General features: G+C 41.0%; 10 protein-coding genes across 10 annotated transcripts; 4 read left to right on the forward strand and 6 right to left on the reverse strand.

Annotated features, from left to right (window-relative positions):
• Nucleotides 1-32: 32 nt before the first annotated feature.
• SAMD00019534_023520 (hypothetical protein) lies at nucleotides 33-4,122 on the forward strand (the record flags this gene model as incomplete). The annotated part of the gene is made up of 11 exons (XM_012901650.1): nucleotides 33-126; nucleotides 231-433; nucleotides 623-736; nucleotides 821-1,118; nucleotides 1,200-1,891; nucleotides 1,969-2,243; nucleotides 2,322-2,667; nucleotides 2,753-2,916; nucleotides 3,001-3,111; nucleotides 3,179-3,893; nucleotides 3,964-4,122. 11 exons carry the CDS (start codon nucleotides 33-35, stop codon nucleotides 4,120-4,122), a joined length of 3,171 nt encoding a protein of 1,056 aa, XP_012757104.1.
• A 786-nt stretch (nucleotides 4,123-4,908) lies between these two features.
• SAMD00019534_023530 (hypothetical protein) lies at nucleotides 4,909-6,045 on the reverse strand (the record flags this gene model as incomplete). Its single annotated transcript, XM_012901651.1, has 5 exons — nucleotides 4,909-5,085; nucleotides 5,155-5,298; nucleotides 5,389-5,550; nucleotides 5,590-5,815; nucleotides 5,897-6,045. Coding segments are annotated over 5 exons (858 nt in total), but the record flags the coding sequence as incomplete, so codon positions are not given.
• Nucleotides 6,046-6,284: 239 nt separating this feature from the next.
• SAMD00019534_023540 (hypothetical protein) lies at nucleotides 6,285-7,618 on the forward strand (the record flags this gene model as incomplete). The annotated part of the gene is made up of 2 exons (XM_012901652.1): nucleotides 6,285-7,104; nucleotides 7,176-7,618. 2 exons carry the CDS (start codon nucleotides 6,285-6,287, stop codon nucleotides 7,616-7,618), a joined length of 1,263 nt encoding a protein of 420 aa, XP_012757106.1.
• Nucleotides 7,619-7,656: 38 nt separating this feature from the next.
• On the reverse strand, nucleotides 7,657-8,202 carry SAMD00019534_023550 (hypothetical protein; the record flags this gene model as incomplete). Its single annotated transcript, XM_012901653.1, has 1 exon — nucleotides 7,657-8,202. The coding sequence occupies one exon, from the start codon at nucleotides 8,200-8,202 to the stop codon at nucleotides 7,657-7,659; it is 546 nt and encodes a 181-aa protein (XP_012757107.1).
• An 891-nt stretch (nucleotides 8,203-9,093) lies between these two features.
• SAMD00019534_023560 (hypothetical protein) lies at nucleotides 9,094-11,323 on the reverse strand (the record flags this gene model as incomplete). The annotated part of the gene is made up of 11 exons (XM_012901654.1): nucleotides 9,094-9,195; nucleotides 9,248-9,423; nucleotides 9,496-9,737; nucleotides 9,811-9,876; nucleotides 9,931-9,981; nucleotides 10,049-10,186; nucleotides 10,365-10,583; nucleotides 10,661-10,726; nucleotides 10,795-10,968; nucleotides 11,038-11,167; nucleotides 11,218-11,323. The coding sequence occupies 11 exons, from the start codon at nucleotides 11,321-11,323 to the stop codon at nucleotides 9,094-9,096; spliced, it is 1,470 nt and encodes a 489-aa protein (XP_012757108.1).
• Nucleotides 11,324-12,083: 760 nt separating this feature from the next.
• SAMD00019534_023570 (hypothetical protein) lies at nucleotides 12,084-12,927 on the forward strand (the record flags this gene model as incomplete). Its single annotated transcript, XM_012901655.1, has 5 exons — nucleotides 12,084-12,145; nucleotides 12,220-12,385; nucleotides 12,536-12,622; nucleotides 12,737-12,822; nucleotides 12,897-12,927. Coding segments are annotated over 5 exons (432 nt in total), but the record flags the coding sequence as incomplete, so codon positions are not given.
• Nucleotides 12,928-13,670: 743 nt separating this feature from the next.
• Nucleotides 13,671-15,060, reverse strand: SAMD00019534_023580 (hypothetical protein; the record flags this gene model as incomplete). Its single annotated transcript, XM_012901656.1, has 3 exons — nucleotides 13,671-14,512; nucleotides 14,589-14,795; nucleotides 14,868-15,060. 3 exons carry the CDS (start codon nucleotides 15,058-15,060, stop codon nucleotides 13,671-13,673), a joined length of 1,242 nt encoding a protein of 413 aa, XP_012757110.1.
• Nucleotides 15,061-16,448: 1,388 nt separating this feature from the next.
• SAMD00019534_023590 (hypothetical protein) lies at nucleotides 16,449-18,094 on the forward strand (the record flags this gene model as incomplete). Its single annotated transcript, XM_012901657.1, has 2 exons — nucleotides 16,449-17,574; nucleotides 17,655-18,094. The coding sequence occupies 2 exons, from the start codon at nucleotides 16,449-16,451 to the stop codon at nucleotides 18,092-18,094; spliced, it is 1,566 nt and encodes a 521-aa protein (XP_012757111.1).
• A 57-nt stretch (nucleotides 18,095-18,151) lies between these two features.
• SAMD00019534_023600 (hypothetical protein) lies at nucleotides 18,152-20,029 on the reverse strand (the record flags this gene model as incomplete). The annotated part of the gene is made up of 1 exon (XM_012901658.1): nucleotides 18,152-20,029. The coding sequence occupies one exon, from the start codon at nucleotides 20,027-20,029 to the stop codon at nucleotides 18,152-18,154; it is 1,878 nt and encodes a 625-aa protein (XP_012757112.1).
• Nucleotides 20,030-20,296: 267 nt separating this feature from the next.
• On the reverse strand, nucleotides 20,297-22,198 carry SAMD00019534_023610 (hypothetical protein; the record flags this gene model as incomplete). The annotated part of the gene is made up of 1 exon (XM_012901659.1): nucleotides 20,297-22,198. One exon carries the CDS (start codon nucleotides 22,196-22,198, stop codon nucleotides 20,297-20,299), a length of 1,902 nt encoding a protein of 633 aa, XP_012757113.1.
• Between the last annotated feature and the right edge of the window lie 941 nt (nucleotides 22,199-23,139).

Genomic DNA, 23,139 nt, shown 5'->3' on the forward strand with positions numbered 1-23,139 from the left:
ATCAAAGTTATAATCACAGAGATAATCCAAATATGGCCACGATGGAGCAGCGTACCAAACAGCTAGAATCTATGTTGAATGAGTTCTTTGCTCTAGATGGCAACAACCCAAAGAGAAAAGAGATAGGTATGTTTGGTTTGAATGTACTCACCTCAGTGTCAATAACAACATCAACTTACTAACTTGTTTGATTGATTGATTGATTGATTGATCACACATACTACACATAGATATGCACCTGACCAACTACAAGGCGCAAAAGGACTCTTATGAACATGTAAAATACTACTTAACGCATACCTCTAGTCAATACGTCTATTGGTTCTCATTGTCGATTTTGGAGGACAAGATAACCAAGTCATGGTCGACCCTGTCCAATCAGGAGCAGAACGACACAAAGATATTCATCTTTGATCTCTATCTCAACAACAAGGTGTGTAGCTACAGGATGCAGGATTAAGGATGCAGGGTGGAGTGCGAGCGTGAGTGGATGAGCAGCAGGAGGAAGGTGAAGAGTGATGAAGGAGCAAGGGAGCAGGAATGATTCAGATGAGCAGTACGACGACATGTCACGTGACTTCAACTTTGTGGATTACTAACATCAACTTCATCATTCGACTAGACTCTACCACAATACATTACAAAGAAGCTTGGACAGGTCATTGCAGACATTGGTCGAATTGACTTTTATCAAAGCTCTCATGAGTACATCATCAACATATCAAACTTGGTCAGGGTATGTATTCGATTGCCAACTGATCGATCGATCGATTTGATCACGCCTCTAACCCATCCACTCACGACGATCAATGAACTACAGAACCCACAGACTAGCGTCAAGGGTATCAATCTGTTACAATATATATCTGAGGAGTTCATGACCACTAAGGAGGTCTTGTCACAGCAGTCAAAGGATCAACTCAAGAAGCTGTTGCTCGAGCAGGTGCCGACGATCATCGATGTGCTCACCAAGTACCTCGATCAACTCTTTGTCCAGAACGCCCACAAGAAGCTCAAGCAGGAGAACTCTCTACCATTCCAAGTCGGCTCGCCCGACACCAACACATACACAGGCAGCTTCAGCGTTGAGACCAAGAACCAGACCAAGGCAGTGTTTGGTATGTATCCATCCCCATGATCATGTGGCGACCATCACTCACTCACTCACTCATACTCAATCAATCAATCATACACATTAGATGCATTGCTAAGTTACTTCTCATGGATACCATTGAATGAATTGTTGACTCCATCATTGTTGGATACATTGTTCAAGTATCTGAGACTGGAGAAGAGTAGCATCCCAGCACTCACATGTCTGAACGAGATACTGTCAAAGAATTGTGTGCCAAAGGAGTTTGAAGAGTTCCTCGTGCGCATCTTCCGTCAGATATACTCGCTGATGACAGATATCACGACGGCCAACAACATCTCGCAGCAGTACACGCCCGAGTTCATCGAGAAGTTCACGCAGTTCATCCAGTTGTTTGTGTCCAATCACCTGAGACGCGTGGAGTCCAACCCCAACTTCCCCATCACAGACTTCCTCGGTCTTTTCTTCCAATACACATTCATGCAGCAGTCGGTCGAGGCGTTCAAGGTGTGCATGGACATATGGATGACGTTCCTCGAGTATTTGCACTCGCAGACGATCGAGCAGGGACTGCCCGGCCCCACCAAGTACACCGATGGCATGATCCTGCTTCAGTTGGAGTTGGTCAAGCGTATCCTCAACGCCTATAACAACCAGTTGTCGCAGTTGGACGACAATGAGGACATTGACAACGACATGGAGACCATCCTCTCGCCACGCGCCCAGTTCATCAAAGACTGCATTGAGACCATCACCAAGATCACTGAGATCTATCCAAACAAAGGATTGGAGAGTCTGGTAAGCATCAAATCAAGCATTCAATCAATCATTCAATCAATATTACTCACATACTAACAATACCAACATCACTCTAGTATCCTTTGTTCTCTCAGAATGTAACAGCATTCTTTGGAAAGGCTGAGGAGATGATCTCACAGGGTATGATCGATCAGAATGATACCAAGCTCAACCAGATGGTACAGGACGTCACAACCATTCTACAACTGTTTGCTGGTTTTTCGCATCAGTTTGTAGCACTCTTTGTACAGACCTTTACCGCTGGCAACTTCATCTTCCAAAAGATGATCGACATGTGTAGATTCCTCACCATCAACACTACTCATCGATATGGCGAGGATTGGGAGATGCTGTAAGTCCCTCAATCACTCGCTCACTCAATCAATCAACTTATCTAACCAACTCACTTCGCGCCACACACATCCAACAGTCAAGTACAGATACTGAGTACACTGCGATCGTTTAGTTATTGGTTGTCAGAGTATGGATCTCAGGTGCGAACATCCCCTAACCAACAGCCAGACTTTGACACCCTCATTCTGAGACTGATCAACATTATCGTGCCATTGTTTGATCGCACTGTGCCCGAGAAGGTATCCATTGAGGCTGGACACCTGTTGACCTCCATCGTCTCCATTGCCAAGCCACTCAACCTCCTCAACCAGATGGATGCCGTCATTGGCAACATCCACAACATCTGCACACCTCTACCGCCTGCCGTCCAAAGCATTATTTATTCAGCCATCTCCAACACCATACTCATACCACCATCGAATGTAAATTTAAGCCATCAAGTAAGTATCTCAATCACCCAATCGCACGACCATGATCACTTACACTCAATCAATTATTCATCATCAGTTTGATATTAGGAGACCAAAGTACTCCCCATTCATCAAAGGAATCACATGTCAATATCTGGAGATCCCTCAGATACAGGGATTCATTGATAACAAGCTGTTCAACAAGGAGGAGGTCATTCAGAGAGTGCAGCGCGTGCTCAAGATACTGGCCGCCATCATAAGGTCAGTTCCYGACTCTAACCAGGCCAAGGGCATCCTGCATGATGCCATCCAGGACACATTGCCCGTCACCCTCGTCATGTTCAGGATCTACGTTAGCAACGCGGACATCCTAGAGTCGATCCTTGACTTCTTCTTCACATTGTTCGAGTCGCTAAAGTCCAAGGTTGGTGTGACATTCACTCAACAAACCATAACGTAAGTGACTAGCCCTGCCCTCACTATCCAAGCTCACTCACTCACTCAATCACTCACTCACTTACAGAACATTCTTGGAGATATTGGGTGGCGACAACATCAAGCAACTGCTGGTTGGTTCAAATGAGACGGGCAAGGTCATCATTCGCAAGTTGATCGAGATTCTTACATTTGTGATTCAGACTTATGGCCACTCATTCGAAACATTGCTCTCATCGATCATCAACTTTGCCATGGAGAAGATCTACCCAGTGATCATTGAGTCAGACTCGCAGCTGAGGCCACTGTTCTTCACATTGCTCTTCTCGATTCTCGACAATCATTGGCGACAGTTCTTCCCATCGACCACCACCAACTCAGCGGCCAATGCGCTGATGCTCGGTAACACTAGTATCAGTAATAGCATGGTTAGCAACAACAACAATAATAATAATACAAACAACAACAACACCAACAACAATAACGCCAACAACAATAATAACAACAACAACACAAACACAACATCACAACAACAACTTAATGCCATCATGGGTGCATTCCAGACGACCTTCCAACAGAACGATGTAAATTTATTCAAGCAGAACCTGGACTACTTTGAGAAGCTCAATCACAAGCACAAGCTCTACGAGAGGATCGCGATGCAGGAACCAATCTTTGGATGCTCCTTTGTTGGTGTCTTCTTTGACGTGCTCATCTCCAAAGTCCAAAGTGTCCAGGCTGAGGACATCATCAACACCATCTACCACTTTGCCTCTGTCAACTTTAACAAGTTCTTCAATGAGGTAGGTCCAGCAATAAGTTACAAGGTCAGACAGGACAGGCAACTAACCAATACACATCAAACAATAACAGTTCTTTACAGCATATTTGTCACAAAAGGCCAACTTGACGAATGAGCAAAAGATGTCGATTAGGACTCAGTTCAAGGAGGACAAGGATCATCCAACGTTCAACAGACATATGGCACAGTTTGTCAATGACTTTGCTTATTATACATACATCAACAATTAGATGTGTCCCGTGTCGCGTCAAGGTACCATCACCTCTAGTTTTTAGACATTCATACATACGTGCATACATTATTTATTCAAAACATCATCAACAACCAACAATCAACAACAACCAACAACTGTCCAACAACAACAACAACATACACAATCATCCCATCAATATATATAAATACATATCCAACCTTATTTATTTATAACAAAGACTCGACTGGTCAATAATAACAATAATTTCCATCCATCGTCCAACAACAGAATAACATCAACCAACAACGTCATCAACAATCATCAACAACATCGATAATAACAGAAAATAGTAACATAATTAGGCCAACAACATCTCAGTAATACTGGTGTTGTTGTTGCCAAAGTAATAATAATAAATTGGACAACTCAAACCATCAGCATAACTAATGACTCATCTTTGCATAATGGAAATATTGAATTGAATAATTATTAATTAATTTAAATTGTTCTATTATTCAACAACAATAATATTAAATCTCAATCAATTAATCTATCAATCATACAACCAATCTATCTATTATTCGATCAAGATGGATAACTTTTTTAAACATCTCCTCTTACTATTTCTTGTCATCTACTTCATTATGAAGATGACATGGTTTGGAGTTATAATAATTGGAATGATATTGGCTTCAATTAATAAAATTAATAATCAAACAATAGAAAATAATTATGACAATAATAGGATTATTGAGGATACCAAGCTTTCATAGGAGTAGTAGTAATAATATTCGGTTCTTCACTCTTAGAGTACCATTTATTCCATTAGTACACGGTTGCTGGATGCAGCTGCCATACCACCGTTAAGCATGAATGTATAGAATTTGTAGGTCTCCTCTCTTTGTTTCGTGCCATAATTACCAAGATACTGATTGTCCACTGGAACAATGTGTGACTTGTACTGTCTCTCTTTCATTTTCTCCAAGAAATAGCTTACGCCCTAGGGTCGTACATTATGACACATTAGTTCCAATATCCTTCCACTCTCCATTCACGTCAATAAACTTACATCTCTATCATCGGACAATATCTCATAAAATACACCATCTGGCTTTAAGTACTTCTCGATCACTTTGATCAAGTTGTCCACGCTCAGCAAGCTGTAAGTGAGCTCACTTCCAAATATAATGTCATATCGCTCATCATCTGCCACTTGTATCTTTGTGTGAGGTCGGCATGGGTACCATGGTGTGAGTCTAAAGCATGTCCTGTCCATCCCATCATGATGTTGAATGGTACCTACATTATCAATTTCATCCCAGTTCAAATACTTTATCTCTGTCTTTGACTTGATGTCCATCATTCTAGCATTGACCCTAGCGGCCTCCTCATCATCAGCATCATCGCCATCCAATGTCTCTTTCTTTGAGTTCATATCAACGTTGTATTGGAGGTTCTCAAGCAGCTATCAATGGTATGTATGTTAGTCGACGGAACTATTCCCAGGGTAGGGTATCATACTCACAGGTGGTAGATAATCAGTCAATGTGATACGATCACAGTAGTGTGCGGCGAGAATACCAGGCAATCCTACGCCACTGCCTAGCTCGAGTACCCTCTGTCCCTCGAAAGCTTGTGTATGTTTGTAAATCCATCTAGACATGATGATGGCTGCATCCCAAATTGCACATCCAATTCCTCCTTGTATGATTGACATCTCTCTTATGAAGCTATTGATGGGACAGAGCATGAGGTCAGTGGCTGACTGGCTAGTTGACCACAACACTGAACGAATGATTGTATACACCTACATCTCCTTCTCATACTCCTTCTCTCTCTTGTCATATTTGCCAAAGCCAACTGTCTTTCTCTTGTAATGGTTCGCACCCAATGCGTACTCCTTCCAGTTGATGTTCAAATCACCATTCTTTTCTCTTCCGTTCAACATCTTTATCTGTATCTATCTTTATCTGTTTGAATAAACTAAAGTGAGATTGAGTGGAGAATGAATCGTTTTTCGTCTTTTTTGATGGATTCTTCGTTTTTTTTTGCACAAACACTCAAACAGAAATTGATTGGCGCCACAAACATTGATGATGAAGGGCAAACAACATGATGAAGTGCATAAGATTGTTTACAACATCATTCTTCCCCTCTCGAACAACATATACTATTACATCAATTAGAAGATACACAAGCATGAGTGTAGCGACTACGACCTCGACCACGACTATAACTACAAACACAACATCTATCAATGATGACTTTGTGACAATGGACACTTGGGAGTCAATAGAGTTGAATGGCAATCTATTGGACTTGAGAAAGACACTGCTTTCAGGTCAATGCTTCAGATGGAGACGATTGAATATTGATGGTCAACAACAACAACAACAACAATATGGTCCAGATGATTGCTGGGCAGGTCCACTCGACCATCATTTGGTCATATTGCGTAAAGTCAATGACCAACTACAATACAAGTTCATCGATGAGTTGAGACGAATCAACAATGATAATGGCCAATTCAATCAACAATCACGTAGTCAACGCATCTCTGACTACTTTAACCTTGGACACAATCTTACATCACTGTGTAAGCAGTGGGCGACGGGCGATCACTCATTGAACAAACAGTTTGCTACTGTGTGCACTGGCTTTGAAGGACTACGTTTGTTGCGCCAAAGCCCACTCGAGTGTCTGTTCAGCTTCATATGCTCACAGAACAATCACATCAGTAGGATCACAAACATGGTCCAGTCACTGTCCAAGTTTGGTCCGATCATCACTAGCCACGCGGGAGTGGACTTCCATCGATTCCCATCACTCGATCAACTTGTCCAGATACAACAAAAACAACTCGATGATCTTGGCTTTGGTTATCGATCAAAGTTCATCGTCAAGGCTGCTCAGCAAGTACAAGAGAAGGGTGGTGATCAATGGTTACTCTCACTTCGCACTCAATCACATGAGGTCGCACAACAACAGTTGACCTCACTCATGGGCGTAGGACAGAAGGGTATGTCCGTTGATTGTTTGATTGGCGATTGCCGAAACAATCAAATGTACTAACTTAATCAATCAATTTAGTTGCTGACTGTGTATGTCTGTTCTCATTGGACAAGCTGGACATTGTACCAATCGACACACATATATTCACTATATCAAAGAAACACATGCCTTCGTTGGCCAAGAAGACATTGACTCCAAAGATATACCAGGATATAAGGATGTTCTGGAAGGAGCGATTCGGTGATCATGCAGGCTGGGGACACACTATCCTCTTTGCCAATGAGATTGCAGAGTTCAAACAATCAAATGGTGTCCAGGGTGCTGCCAAGGGTGGCAAGCGAGGCAAGAGTGCCAAGAGTAACAAGGCTAGCAACAAGAAAAGATCACAGGATGATGATGATGAGGAGGATGATGAGGAGGAAGAGGAAGAGGCAGAAGATGCACCAGACGAGGCACCAAAGTCAAGTATTAGTAGCATTACAGGTCGAACAAGAAGAGCAACAAAGAAGGCAAGATCATAAACCCGCCCATCAAAGGTCGATCACGATGTATTATATATCTATCCAAGTTGTTGTAGCTTATTGACGATGTGACGATTCTGTCGCTTGGTCGCTGCCTTTTGACGTGCAAAGATGAAGATGGCTAGCACAACTGCAACGACCACGGCACATGCTACAACAGCCACCACTATAATCTTCCATGTGGCCCATGTTGGTCCACCTTGATCACCGCACTCGGCAACACTATCGGCATCTATAAGTACTGTCACATCTGGATCAAATATGCACTGAGAGCATTGAGCCACTGTCAGACCGATGAGTGTGGAGGTGTCAGTTGCTTTGATGATCTCATTTCTTGTATGTGTTGGACGGCCATCCGCCATGGCTACTGGGAGGAATCTGCCAGAGTATACCAAGCCATCATTCGTCATGGTGGTGAAGAGAATGTCATCTCCATTGGGCTCATTGTAGTTCGTTGTCTTGCCTCCACACTTGGTATCAGGCGAGCGTCCTCCTGATTGGCCGCCTTTCAGCTGGGTGCTGAACACTACACGAAGTGAGTTGAGGTTAGACTTGTATCGCCAGCCATTGATATACACAGTCATCTTGAGTGAGTTTGGCGGGTAGTAGTATGATTGCCCAGCGAATTGGATTGTTCTGGCAACTGATGAGCTCTGGTATAGGACTGACACTGACACCTCATCATCAACACTAGTACCATTTGAGTATCGATATTGGTGGGAGATCACTGAATCATTGATCCAGGTTGAGTAGTACCATTGATCAAAGATGTCTATGCTCTTGATGATTGAACGGTCAATTGATATCTCATGGATTGATTCAAGGTTCAATTCGAAATGTGTCGTTTGTGATACGACTACTGCCACTGATGGAGAGTCATTGTTGGCATATACTGTTGAATTTGAAACAACTTGTGATTGACAGTATGATCCTCCAAATCCATTGTTGCAAACACATCCGCCATCAACACAGGTTGCACCATTTTGACAGTTGATTGATGAACATGGATCGATTGAATCATCTGTTTGAGCAGGTGAGGTGAATGTAAGTAAGTATAATAGTTTGATAACATTGTTACGTACAGAAGGAGACAATGTTGTCCGAGATGAAGGAGACACCATTTATCTGTATGAATAGTCTTGCTGGGCCTTGAGGGTTTGGTCCAACTTTGCATTTGATCGAAGTAGGAGTAGCAATAATGTCTTGACAAGAATGATCATTGATCAACAATGTGATATTGCCAACCTTTCCAAAGTAACCTTTGATCTCAATATCACCACCATCAACTGTCACTCTTGATGCAGACAATGCCAAAGACTTGTCTTGAATATTGAAATAAGATCCACTTTTTGAGTAGCCCATGATTGTGAGTAACCTTTGTGTTGCCATGATTGATGGAGTCAAGATGTAATTATCAATTTCACAAATGTAGCTTGTGTTTGTACGCTCCAATCTATCACAAGTAATGTTATCAACTAGTACATCATCCAATCCAGTACCAATTGAGTAGTCTCCAAATGATTCAACATGTAATGTTCCAAATCTATAACTTGCATCCACAATCTTATCAATTCTATCTATTGTTATCCATGATATTGTGACATTATAACCATAATACTTTGATAATACCAAAGTGTCCTCACCGTTTGGCTTCGATGGGACATAATGGAAACGAGTGTTTGGGATGTCCATAAAGAAGTTACTCGGTGCACTCTCTGACTTATCACCATAACCAAGGTTGGTGCCTGTAATTGTAATGTTCTCTCCGGGGAACCTTATATAGAATAACTTGTCCAAAGTGTAGTCTGATAATGATGTGATCGAGATATGTTAATAGTATATGACCATCAAGAGAGATATTGTAATCCACTACTTACTGCATTTGAAATTCATTGGTGCTGGAAGGTTGTTGGATACATCGCCAACATAGTAGAAGTAGCAATAGAAGCATTGTGGGATGTAGGTGATATCAGTACCTTGAAACTTGACTTCATAGATCTCACAAGCAGCCTCAGGCAATGGACCCGTGATAAAAGGATTCTCTTGTATATGAAGTACTCTTGGATGTAGAGATGTGTAGTCTGGAAGTATACCAGATATATTGTTTGTCTCAATATGGCTGAGTGGAAATATATTGTGTAAATATGTGATTGAATGATTGATTGATTGATTGATTGGAGCTTGTAACATACATTTCTCCATAAGGCTTCATCCATTTGGTTGAAGGGAACTTGGTAAGGAATCCATTATTAATTGCACTTTGTTATTGAACGGTTAATAATTGATTGATGGATCGACAAAGGTGTACTTACAGGTAGCCTAGAGGAGGGAGGTCGGTAATAAGATTAATGAAACTTCCAAAGCTATAGTCGGATGTAAGGTTAGGTGGAGAGTTGGGGGATGATGAGGATGGATTGTGACCCAACTTACAAACTTGATAGACTAGTCAAATGTGCCAGATTGGTTGGTGAGATTATGAATCCAACCAAAGTCATATCACCTAGCAGTGGTGCCTGGATAATATTGATTTTGTTTGGTCTTGCAGATGCATCCAGGCTAGTTAACTCACTAATTTAATCATTGTTGTTAATATTTTATCATGATGGTTGATGATTGAATGAGTAGCTTACAGTCTATTGATTGAGATTGAGTCGAGAATATAATTAAAAGGTTGATTGGTGGACATTATGCTTAAATGAATGAAAGGTTAGTATTGATTGGTCAAGTTGATTGACTGATTACTTACAGGTACTCAAGTTTGGGGAATATTGTTGAAGTAATGTTGAACTGTGAGAATGGAGTATTTGATGGGTATTCCATATACATAAACTCAGTGCTGTAGTTCTTAGTGGATTGGAATATAACAGAGTGACTAATGTTTACAAATGTTAAATTCCTCAGTGTAACATATGTTGCATTTGGAAACATTAACAAGTCTGACATCATCTTGATATTGTACAGTTCACTAAATTATTGATTGGTTGGTTGATTAAGTTAGTGAGTATGTATGATTGATATGATGAAGGAGGTTTAATTTCATACAATCTACCCAAAGGTCTAAGGAACTTTGGAAAATCTGTTTGGAATCGGAGAGAAAGCCCATCAAGACTGGATAATTGATTGATTGAACGACGAGGTTAGTTAATGAATAAATTGATTGATAGGGATGGACATACCCAAGAGTGTACATATTAACATTGTTGATGTTGTCCAAAAGATCAATCAAATTGGCTGTTTGGTTGGCAACAACTCCCTTGTCAAGAGTGATTGATAGTTCATCTAATCTAGGGAAATAAAGATATGGTATGCCACCTGGGGATCCATTATTTGTTCCTGTAGATGTAATAGTTCTAGAGAGGCATATTGTATTATGTTAAGGATGAATAATTCTTGATAAGTTGTAGTTTATATATACATACATTGTTATAATATCCGATCCGTCACACTTTAGAGTGTTGACAGAGGTGGTGGCAAAGGAGGCACATTCAGTTGCAGCCAAGTTCCAATTGTTCACCTTGTATTGTTTAGCCAACCATATTAATGAAGTCACTAAAATAAATATGTTAGGAAAGTTATGAATGATTGAGGATCAAACATACATTGTGATGGTTCAATAGCTTGTGCTTTAGAAACTCCTACGACTATACTTAGCAAGTATACTATTGATATCACCAATACAGGAATATTGATTGATTGACGTGCCATTGAAGTGGATCTTATCTTATTCGATTATTATTATTATTTGTCTTTTTGAAATGTCAGGACTTCCTCAAAGAGACAGACAGTACATAGGTGAGGTATCTTTGATTCTTCAAGTTCACAGTCATCCGAAGACTGAATCTAGGATTTAATATCTTGTGCTTACTCACTCAGGGATCAACGTGAAGTACCCGAGATATTTGTTCCGTTTCAAACAGTTGAAATATCTTTTTGATGGTTCATCTTTATCTTTGCGCCCCCTCTTTGTACCAACTTCCCAACAAGGTCCTTCCCAGAACCAAAGTTGACCGATGATTCCGAAGGGTGTCAAAGTGGTGTCATTAGTCAAAGTTTGTGATCTACATACTATCTTTGTTGATCATCAAATAGTTAGTCTATATTATTTGATGATCTATTATCTGTTTATAATACAAAATATATATATCTGTTTGTTAAAAAAAGTATGAATTGTTTTTTATTTTAAAGTTGCCTTGGTGTAGTGACTTACTCCACGATCTTCATCTTGTTAGTAGAATCCCACACACTACCATAAAAGGTAATGTTTAGGACACAACGTTTGTTTTACACACCACAATAGATAGAGTGTGTGTTTAGATGGAGAGAGTTGTGGTATCACCCATACTCTTGGGGTTCTCTCGCTCATATTCAAAAATAAGGTTGTTGCAAGTAGGCTAAGGATACCTGATTCATTCATTGATATAGAAGTAATACCTATAAAGATAAAGAATAAGGAATATTAATAACAATGGTTTATAAGTACATGGTTTGTGTGGATGGATCAGATGTGAATGATAGAGCATTCAAATGGTATGTATTATTCATTCATTTACAAAAGATGATGAAGATCAATTATTCATTCAACGCAATATATATATATAAAGGGCAATGGCACAGGCTATACTTGATGAAAGAAGGACAACACAATTATTTATTGTACATATCGTTGACAAGATGAGAGTAGGAGTGTGCGATAAATACCTAGAACAGAGGAAGGAGTTGGGTATTAAAGGAATGGAGGCCTATACCAAAGAGATGGAATCAATGAGGGTATGTAATTTGAACAATGGATTGTCACGCCGTGCAGATTGATCTATGATAGCCCAGCTCTAACAATCCATTGTCCATCTTATCATCCATACATCCATACATCCACATTCATACATACATATTATACAAACATACATTCATTCAATATAGATACCATTTGATGTGGAAGTGATCGAGACGACCAGGTCTACAAATCAAGTGATATGCGAGTTTGCCGAGAAACACAAGGTGGATATGGTATGTATGGGGGCATTAGTCATGGATCTGATTCAACACCGACAATGATCGAAGAATAACATGGGGCTGTTACTAACTCATTGCTCTCTACTGGGTGGATAAACCGAATCATAGTTGATCGTTGGACATGATATTGAGAACAAGCCAATCTTACATAGATTGCTTGATGGACATCATGATACATACGAATATGCTGTAAAGTGAGTGATGATGATTACTGCAAAGGGGGTCGTGCAGTTAGAACTAATCAATCAACATCTCATCCACACCATAGACACGCCAACTGTCCAGTACTAGTCTTTAAGTAATGCAGTCTACATGCATGAATGAATGTTCTTGTTGTTGTTTGTTGGATGCTCTATAATGTCAATCAAATCATCTTTGGCGGCGCATCACTGGTGTGATCACAATACTGTTGGATATTCAAGCTGGATCGCTTACCTGGACATGGCACCAATGAACACGCCAGCTATGCGAGAGACTTTGACTCGCGGGCATTTTGCACTATATACCAACCTTGCTGCTTTCGTGAGCCTTTATTGAGTGATGAGAAAGTGATGAAGAGAGCTGGGGTGGAGAGATTGTTGGGAGTGATGATGATGTGATGGACGTGACGCGGATTGATGAAGTGTAGTGATGTGATATGTGAACGTGATGATAATGATGATGGGATGGGTAGGGAAAGGAGTTTGGGATACCAACCGGATAGCAGTCTCTGCTATGTGTGTGTGGAGCACAACAGGAGGGGAAAGGATGATGATCATTAATATAACGTTTCAACGATACCTACAAAGCCTACCTTTAGAGGATATCCTTGTGTATGTTTGAAGCAACCTTGTGAGGCGTGCATTGTACAATGAATGTACATATAGTGTAACCTTACCTTATTCATTACCGATGAGTTATGTTTGTTGATTGATTGGTTGATTGATCCATCCATCGTTCCTTCCTTGGCTTGTCCATGTCAATGATGTTGTTGTTGGTTCACACATTACGCGAGGATGATCGCTCACCACTTGCTCTCTTGATCAGCTGGCCAGTCGATTGATCAATATTCTCTGTCGCGTTCTCTCTCCCTTCCGCCACTGCTTCCACCGCCACGATGTCCACCATCGTGATCGTGTCTTCTGTAGTCTCCTCCACTTGACGATCTGCCTCCTCTGTCATCTCGGCTGCCACGATCATCGCGATATCCACCTCCGCCTCCTCTGTCGTCTCTGCTGCTGCTGTGTCCTCCTCTGTCGCGATCGTCTCTGCTGCCGCGGTCTTCTCTTCCACGGTCATCTCTGCCGCCGCGATCACCGCCACCATCTCTGCTGCTGCTGTTGTAACCTCCGCCGCTGCTGCTGTCTCTGCGGTCGTAGCCGCCTCCTCCACTGCTGCCATTGTCTCTGTTGCTACTATATCCTCCTCTTTCACTTCTGTCTCCTCTGTCTCCGCCACCGCCGTACGAGCCTCTTGACTCGTGGCCACCTCTGTCATCTCTGCGTTCATAGCCGCCGCCACCACCGCCACCACCTCTGTCGCCGCCACTGTATCCTCCACGGCCACCTCCCGACGGTCTGTCATAGGGACGTCTATCACGGAATCCAGAACTGTTATCTCTGCGCTCTGGGCCACCACCTCGCGATTGGAAAGATGGTCGACCGCCACCACCACCACCACTGCCTCTCTCTTTCTCCATTTCCTCACGACGCTTATCCATCTCGCGCTTCTCATTAAGCTCACGGCCTGAGAATGTCTGATTGACATCTGGACCACCCAGTCTTGTGTTACCGAGTCCACCTCCAAACTTCCTTGGCTTCCAATTCTTAATAACTCTTCCTCTCTCAATGTCGACCAACATTCTCCTGTCCTCCAACTTCTCACCATCAGCTAACTTGTATGCGTCTACAATTGAGTGAGTAAGTTAGGTTAGTATGTTGATTGATTGATTGTGATTGATTGATTGAGTTGATGTGCATACTCTTCATATCTCTCTCCTTCTCAAACTCGATGAAGGCGTAGCCCTTGGACTTGCCCTCCTGGTCAGTCACCAGTCTTATCTTCTTTATGGGTCCAAACTGTTCAAAGTACTCGGTAAGTTGTTGTTCAGAGGTTTTGTAGCTGATCCTCGAGACGAACAATGTCTTGTAAGGGTCACCTGTCGACTTGGTATTTGAATGAGGGTCCCCTATTCATATTAAAATTGATTGATTGTTAGTTAATGGTTAATGCTTGATCAACATCGATGTCAACAACATACATTGCTTCAAAAGTTTCTGATTCTTCTCATTATTCTGTAGTTGTATCTTCTCTCTCTTCTCTCTGTCTACTTTATCACGACTGATTAGGGGTGCAGGTGGCACTGCATCTGTTGAACCAGCATTCTTGAACTCCTGTAGGAATGATGATAGACCAGAGTAGTTCTGTAGCTTTGGTATTTCAGGTGGTGGCATAAATGGCAGAGGAGGCCTAGCCGCAAACATCATCAACAAGTTTGATGGTAAGAATGATGCCATGGCTTGTCTATATTATCCTGTATCCTCCTACTCTAATATTATATATATTATATATGTATGTATCGTGAAGTGAATGAATGAAGTTGAATGAAACATCACTTTTTTTGAAGTGTGAGAAGTCATGTGCTCTTTGATGAAAAAACTTCAAGTCAAGACGCTCAATCAGCAAGTCAAACTAGTTCCTCTTACTTGTCTTTACAACTGGAAAGAGTTATCCACCCATCTACTATCCAATATGGAAATTTCCATTATTATTAATTGGACTCAGTTTATCCTATTATTAATCAAACGTTATCATCATCAAACTAACATTGGAGTACCCATGGATGATATTTATACGTGTAGAAAAATAAAAAAAGAGAGATGGAGGAGATATAATTCGAAAGAGAGAATAAGATCTAATAAAGATACTTCACGCCAATCTGTAAATATAAATATATATTTCTAATTTTGATGGTGGAATGCTGGCGATTGGCATAACGTGATCATTGATTTATGTTGGGCAGTTGGAAAACAAACAAAACAATTCAATCTCACAGTGGCTCAACTGACAATCAATCAAAGAGAATCAAAAAAACAATCAAACACACACAAAAACAAACAAAGACTTGCATCGGATTCTTCTTCTCTTTCTTTCTGTTCGATGACGATGCCAGCCTAAAAGTTTGAATGAATTGTATGAATGAATGGATGGATTCCTTTCACAATGATCTTGCACCCCAATTGGCCCAGGAGTGTGTGTCGGACAATGACAAACCTTCTCCTGCCCCTCTCCCTGTGTATTCATCATACTCACAAGAAAGTGGTGACAAATGGCAGGCCATCCATTCATCAACTCCTGTTGTGTACTTACTGCATAGGTTTGGCAGGTAGGCCTTCATCAACAGCATCTATACTTCTCCTCCTCCTCTGTCTCTATCTATCCAATGTGCACACCCACTCCAATCACTAACACCTCTCTCATCCACAAACATAGAGTGAGCGCACCCCTTGCCATTAACAACTTACTTACTTTTAAGTGTAGTCACCTTGTACTACTATTTATTTATTATTATTCTTAAATACCTTTCTTCTTCAACAACATCCAATCACACTCTTCTAAGCCCAATCGACAACGAACCTATACACAGACACAACAACAACAAGGTCTATAGACATCATTGACCTTAGAAACAGAGAGATAGAGGGTGAGGTGGAGAGACAACATAGAGAGGTCGTTGTTGATCTTGAGAACTAGCAAGTAGTAGTATAGTATATCATACTTTGTATAAATAATTTAATATTAATAATTATAATTATAAATAATAATAAGGAAGAAGGAAAGTATGAATAATGATGATCCACCTGTCCAAGAATGGATAGATGAATGTAGTAATAATATTAATAATAATAGTAATAATGTAATTGTACCAATATATAATAATGGATATGATTATGGTGATAAGGACAAACTTCCATTGGACCGTGTTGTCGATGACAACTACAATGACAAACTATCCTCGGAGCATGATCCTTTGATCAAAAAAGGGAATAGTGATGCATTGGACGCCGGACCGATCTGGCGCCAGGCATTCTTCAAGGACAAGGTGATGATCAATGTGTTCTTTGCACTTGGCATGTGCACCGTGGTCATGTCCGGACTGATGCTGCCACTGGTCTTTACCGAGTATGTCAAGTATCACCATCCAACTTATACCAGCCAGCAGGTCGAGAGTGAGGCTGCCCATCTAAAGTCCATCGCCGACTCCCTACCCTACGTCGCCAACTTCCTGCTCTCACCCCTGCTCGGCATGATGTCTGATCGCATTGGACGCAAGTGGATCATGGCACTCATCCAACTACTGCAGATCATTGACATGCTGATGATTGGCCTGGCCAGCTGGAAGAAGGTGATCATCCCGCTGTATATCAGTCACTCGCTGGCCGGTGTCTCCAACGGAATGATCTCCATCGTGTTCTCCTACCTGGCAGACATCACGACCAAGGCCGAGCGCGCCACCTGGTTCATCATCGTCGGCACAGGCATGGGCATATCACTGGCGGGCAGTCCTCTTATTGAGATCCTCTTCCTCAAGTTCTCATTCAATGTGGCCGTGTTTGGAAACATTGGCTTCTTGATTGCGGGCATGTTCTGTCTGCTGCCCATCGTCAACTCACTTCACTACTCTGAGGGTCGACTCAAGCCGGCCAGCGCCAACCTTGTAAAGGCCAACACCAACCCATTCAGCGCCATCCTCATGCTGTTCCGCTCGTCCAAGTACATCATCTTTTACGCCCTACTCAATCTATCATTCAACTTCACGCTTCAAGATACCCTCACCACATCATTCTACTACACCCAACTACGCTATGGCTGGATTCCCTGGCAGTGTGCCGTTAGCACCAGTCTCATTGGAGTGGCCGTGTTTGTGTGGAGTGGCATTGCCATACCCTTGCTTCTTAGGTGGTTCTGTAAGTATATGCTCTGGATGATCATCCATTGGCCTCACCGCACCAGCTAACTAACCCTTGACCCTCGACCCAACTTGTAGCCGAGCGACTATTGGTAGTTGTGTGCTTCTTCTGTAGTGCGACATTCCACATTGCATACACGTTTGCATTCGATCAGTACATGTGGCAGGTGTCTATATGCCTTGGATCATTCAGTTTGGTTATCATCAATCTTATTCAATCAATCATATCAAAAGCCACCCCACCCGATATCCAGGGCACGGTGCTCTCGGGTGTGTCATCACTGGCGTCGCTGGGCGCTGCGGCTGGATCCTACTCTTCAGCCAACATATTCGCCTACTTTATCAGTTCAAGCGCACCATTCTACATGCCTGGCATGCAGTTCCTTGTCAATGCAGTCCTGATCTACATCACATGCATACTCTCACTGATTGTGTACAAACGAGTACCTGAGCCCAGACCACGAAGCTCGATCATCGATGCCGAGGAGAAGGTTCCAGTCCTATCCATAAATGCATAATCACTTCCATCCTTCATTAGCTTGGGATGAGGATAGTTTATTCGATCAATCGATCATTCATTCATTGTTCCAATAATCTATGTATGAACTGTTGGTTTGGAGAGTGTATGCATCGATCATTCCTTTCTGATACTTGTAGATGTGCTTGGCCAAGTCATGCTCGTTGAACACTATTGCTATGTTGAACATGATTGAAAGGTCGTTGATTGAGTTCTCCAATAGATGATCAAACTTGAACAATCTGAACATTCTAACAACTCCTTCTATGCCAATCTTTGCTGTGAGCTCCTCTGATGGTGCCAAGTGGAGCTGGTCCAATATAAAATGAACTGCTTCCATGTTCATCCTGCCATGAGACGTGAAGTAATGAATAGTAGGCTCCAACGCCTTTGTTCTCCATCCAACATAGTACAGTAACGTACTGAAGATGTCCTTTCCACGTTGATTGTTATTCAGTATTGCATAGTGAGTGTAGACTATAAAGTCCAACTCATTGAGACATACACCAGCGTAGCGATTGAAGAATGATGGCATGTTATTGAGAACAAAGTCAATCTGTTGTGGCTCCATCAATACAAGCTTCTCACGAAGCAATTCTTTTGGGAATATATTGTTGTCGGTGGACATGAGGAAAGCCAACACAAACATTGGAGGCGTCCTCAACAGTGTGATTTGTTTCCTCTCGATCTGTGGAACAATGCCCTGGACAACATCGTGTTGATTGAGATACTTGATGCACTCAAGACTCTTGGTCATGTTATCCGCGTCGACGAATGCATTGTACATGTTGCCAAAGTATGCCAAGCGTTCTAATGGAGCATCTCGGCGTTTGTGCTTGGGTATGAGCTCATTGTCCAACAGACCAATGGCTACAATGAGTTGAGTGAGGTTGCCATGTTTGATTATCTCGTTGACAATGTTCTGCACCTCATGTTTGTGGTAACTCCTCTTTGGATGAATGATCAAGTATGGTAAGAGCATGCAGTCTCCAGTGACAATGTACTCATGTACCATGTATCTATCCAACGGTCTGGTCCTCGATGCGACCATCGACTTCTCCAGCTCACCAAGCTTGACAAAGATCATCCTTTGTTCATCACCAATGTCTGTGTCTTGACGAGTGTAATGCAGCTCATCAGTTAACTTCAAGGCTATACTCTTGGACATTGAGATACGACTGATTGCTTGGTCATTGAGTGTGTCATCAAGTGGAAGCAATCGTTCAAAGCGTTCCAGCTGTTGTGTTGGTGAAGCTGTGATCGGAAGCATCAAGCGGTCTGTGATTGGTCCATTGAATAGTTTTACTCCATCCTTGAACAGAAGTTGATCAATGAGTTGTTGGTCACCCTTAGCCAGTATCTCGGTGACGTACTGACTCGAGCTCCGTTTGATTCGATCGGTCAATGACTGAGGGAAGTTGTTGTCAGGGTTGAGGAGGTATTGAATAGACGATGCTGATATCTTCTTAAATAGTTTCTCCATGTTGATTTGTGACCATTTCCATTGAACATGATAGTAGTGACCAGAGTCCAACAGATACTTGAGCAACTCGTATGATCCACTCTCGCACAGATCTATCAGCCGGGATACATCACGATAAAATATCATCGGTCTTGTTTGTTCCAACAAGATGCCAATCACTTGTTTGTCCTGGACCTCAGATTTGATGGCATTATTGAGTATGTTCTTATGATTGAAGAATGATTGATACTTGTTGTAGACTGCTTTGAAAGTGTCCACATCTATATGTCCATAATCAAACATTGATAGTGCCGTGTACGTTGTGAACTTGATATCATCATTCTGTTTGATTCTATATCGTAATAGACCATGTTGACGATGCTCCAACATTGCCTTTGCATCAGTCCAATCACTATACTTTGAACGATAAGCAGGACAAGGACCCTTCTCATCCTTTGGTCTAGGATTCTCCATCCAATGTATTATTGTACTCTTGTTCACATGACTTAATGTGTGAGATTGGAATATTGTCTTTACCAAAGTACGATTGGTTAGAACTTGAAGGATGACCAAACTATTATTATTATTATTACTATTACTCATTCACTCAATTGACCAATTGGTCATCAATGATTGATCATGTCCCGGCTACGCTGTATTTAATGACTTGTTATTACAAAAGTTATCCAAACAAATTCTTGAAACATTCGCTGAATCAGGTCCATCAGCTCGTAAAAGTGATCAATCAATGTTCCATTTGCTCCAAGTTGACGAGGTCATGTTGAGAGCGCTTGGCTGGACAAGTCCTTTCTGATATTTGAAGATGTGCTTGGCCAAGTCTGTCACGTAGCAGTCAACGGCCAGTCTGAATACCATTGTGAGATCATTGGACTTGTACTCCAAATGATAATCATACTTGTATATTAACAACATTTTGACAACACCTTGTATACCAATCTTTGATAAGAGTACTTGAGCCGGTGCCAAATGAAGTACATGTTCCATTATCACCTTGACAGCATCCAAGTTCATCCTGCCATAAGATATAAAGTAATGTATAGTTGACTCTACAAACTTTGTAAAGTGTTTCCGTGGCAGGTTGTCCAGTATCGATCTGAAGATGTCAATGCCACGGTTGTTGTTGTTGTCATCGTTGTTTAGATTGAGTGATACATAATGTGTGTAGACTATAAGGTCCAACTCATTGAGTCCAACACCTTTGTAGTGATCAAAGAATGAAGGCATGTTGTTGAGAACATAGTCGATCTGTTGCGGCTCCATCAATACAACCTTCTCACGAAGCAACTCTAATGGGAATATCTTGTTGTCACTGGACATGAGGAATGCCAACACAAACATTGGTGGTGTCCTCAACAGTGTGATTGGTTTCCTCTCGACCTGTGGAGCAATGCTCTGGATAACATTGAGTTGATTGAGATACTGGATGCACTCAAGACTCTTGGTCATGTTATCTGAATCGATGAATGCATTGTACATGTCACCAAAGTATAATGAACGATCAGTTGGACGATTGTGCTTGGGTATGAGCTCATTGTCCAACAGACCAATGGCTACAATGAGTTGAGTGAGGTTGCCATGTTTGATTATCTCATTGACAATGTTCTGCACCTCATGTTTGTAATAGGTCCTCTTTGGATGAATGATCAAGTATGGTAAGAGCATGCAGTCTCCAGTGACAATGTACTCATGGACAATGTATCTATCCAACTTTCTGTTCCTCGGTGCGATCATCGTCTTCTCCAGCTCACCAAGCTTGACAAAGATCAACCTTTGTTCATCACCAATGTCTATGTCTTGACGAGGGATCTGGATCGACGCAGAGGAGAGCAAAGAGAGTGCTGCACTCTTGGATGTAGCAATGTGATTGAGTGATCGATCGTGGAGTGTGTCATCTTGTGGCAACAATCGTTCAAAGCGTTCAAGTTGTTGTGTTGGTGAAGCTGTGATTGGAAGCATGAAGTGCGCTGTAATTGGTTCATCGAATTGCTTGACACCATCCTTGAACAGTAGTTGATCAATGAGTTGCTGATCACCTTTGGCCAATATCTCAGGGATGTATTGACACGACTGTTGTTTGATTCGATCGATCAATGATTCAGTGTTATTGTTGTTGGGATTGAGAAGGCATCGAATCGATGAGGCTGATGCCTTCTCGAATAGTCTTGGTATGTTGATACGTGACCAACTCCATTGTATATGATTATAGTGACCAGAGTCCAAGAGGTACTTGAGCAACTCGTATGATTCACGATCGCATAGCTCAATCAAAGATGATACATCGCGTTCAAACACAATAGGTTGTGTCTGTTTCAACAGTATGTCGATAACATGTTTGCTCTGACCAGTCTTGATAGCTTTCTTTAGTATAATATTATGATTGAAGTATTGTCGATACTTGCTATAGACTGCATTGAATGTGTAATCATCAATCTGCCCATATTTGAACAATGATGTTGTAGGAGTATATGACTCAAACTTGATATCATCATTCTGTTTGATTCTATAACGTAATAGACCATAATGATGATGCTTTAACATCGACTCTACATCAGTCCAATCACTATACTTTGATCTATAAGCGGGACAATGTCCAGTCTCATCATTGAGGCGAACAGCACCCATCCAATGAATGATTGTACACTTGTTAACATATCTTAGTGTCCATGAATCTATGATTGTCTTTACTAAAGTACGATTGGTTAGCACCTTTATGATCACCAAACTATTGTTATTATTATTGTTATTATTCATTGACTGTTGTATTTGTCAAAAATATTATACTTTGGTGATTATTATTGTTTGTTGGCAAAATAATTACTTTGTCAATGTGTAAAAAATATTAATTTATTTAATAGAGTAATATTAATTTATTTAATAGAGTAATTAATTATTTAATCAATATTGATAAATAATATTTTTTGTATATAGTTGATTACATAGAAGTCCCCAATAACTAATATGGTTGATTGGTCAAATGCCCATTTTGGATCTACCTTGAAGAATATTTATCATTGATATCTCTTTGACTCCTTGAAAACTAGAGTTCATTTTCTTACAAATATCTATTGCTCTATCTCTAGATAATATCAATGAATTATTTGGAACAAGTACTCCTTGATCCTCACTTTGTTCCCAATTGGATAATTTAACTTTTAAATTTCTTATTGAAGGTGATTTGTACTTGGGATGCTCTATCAAAGGTGGTAGTTGGCTTAAATATAATCCAATTATTTTAAGCACTTTGATATGATTTAGAGAATATAGATTGATTGGTAAATGGAAAATATTTAGTTTATCAGAGTTTGTTGAACTGGGATATTTAATTGTGAACTTTTTCAAATTGATTGGTAATTCTAATTTATCTTGATTGAAAATTGGAGATATGGATAATTTCTCAAGTGATGATGGTAGGACTCCATACGGAATATGGAAAAGATTCTCAGAATATATATATAGTTTACGAAGGGTATTGTGGAATGATCCAAAAATGCTCATTCTATGGAGATAATATTTGCCAATATGAAAGTGAGTCAATGATCTTGGCAATAGACCATATTCAATTA

Source organism: Acytostelium subglobosum, assembly GCF_000787575.1.
Source record: "Acytostelium subglobosum LB1 DNA, scaffold: scaffold4, whole genome shotgun sequence".
NCBI classification, from domain to species: Eukaryota; Evosea; class Eumycetozoa; order Acytosteliales; family Acytosteliaceae; genus Acytostelium; species Acytostelium subglobosum.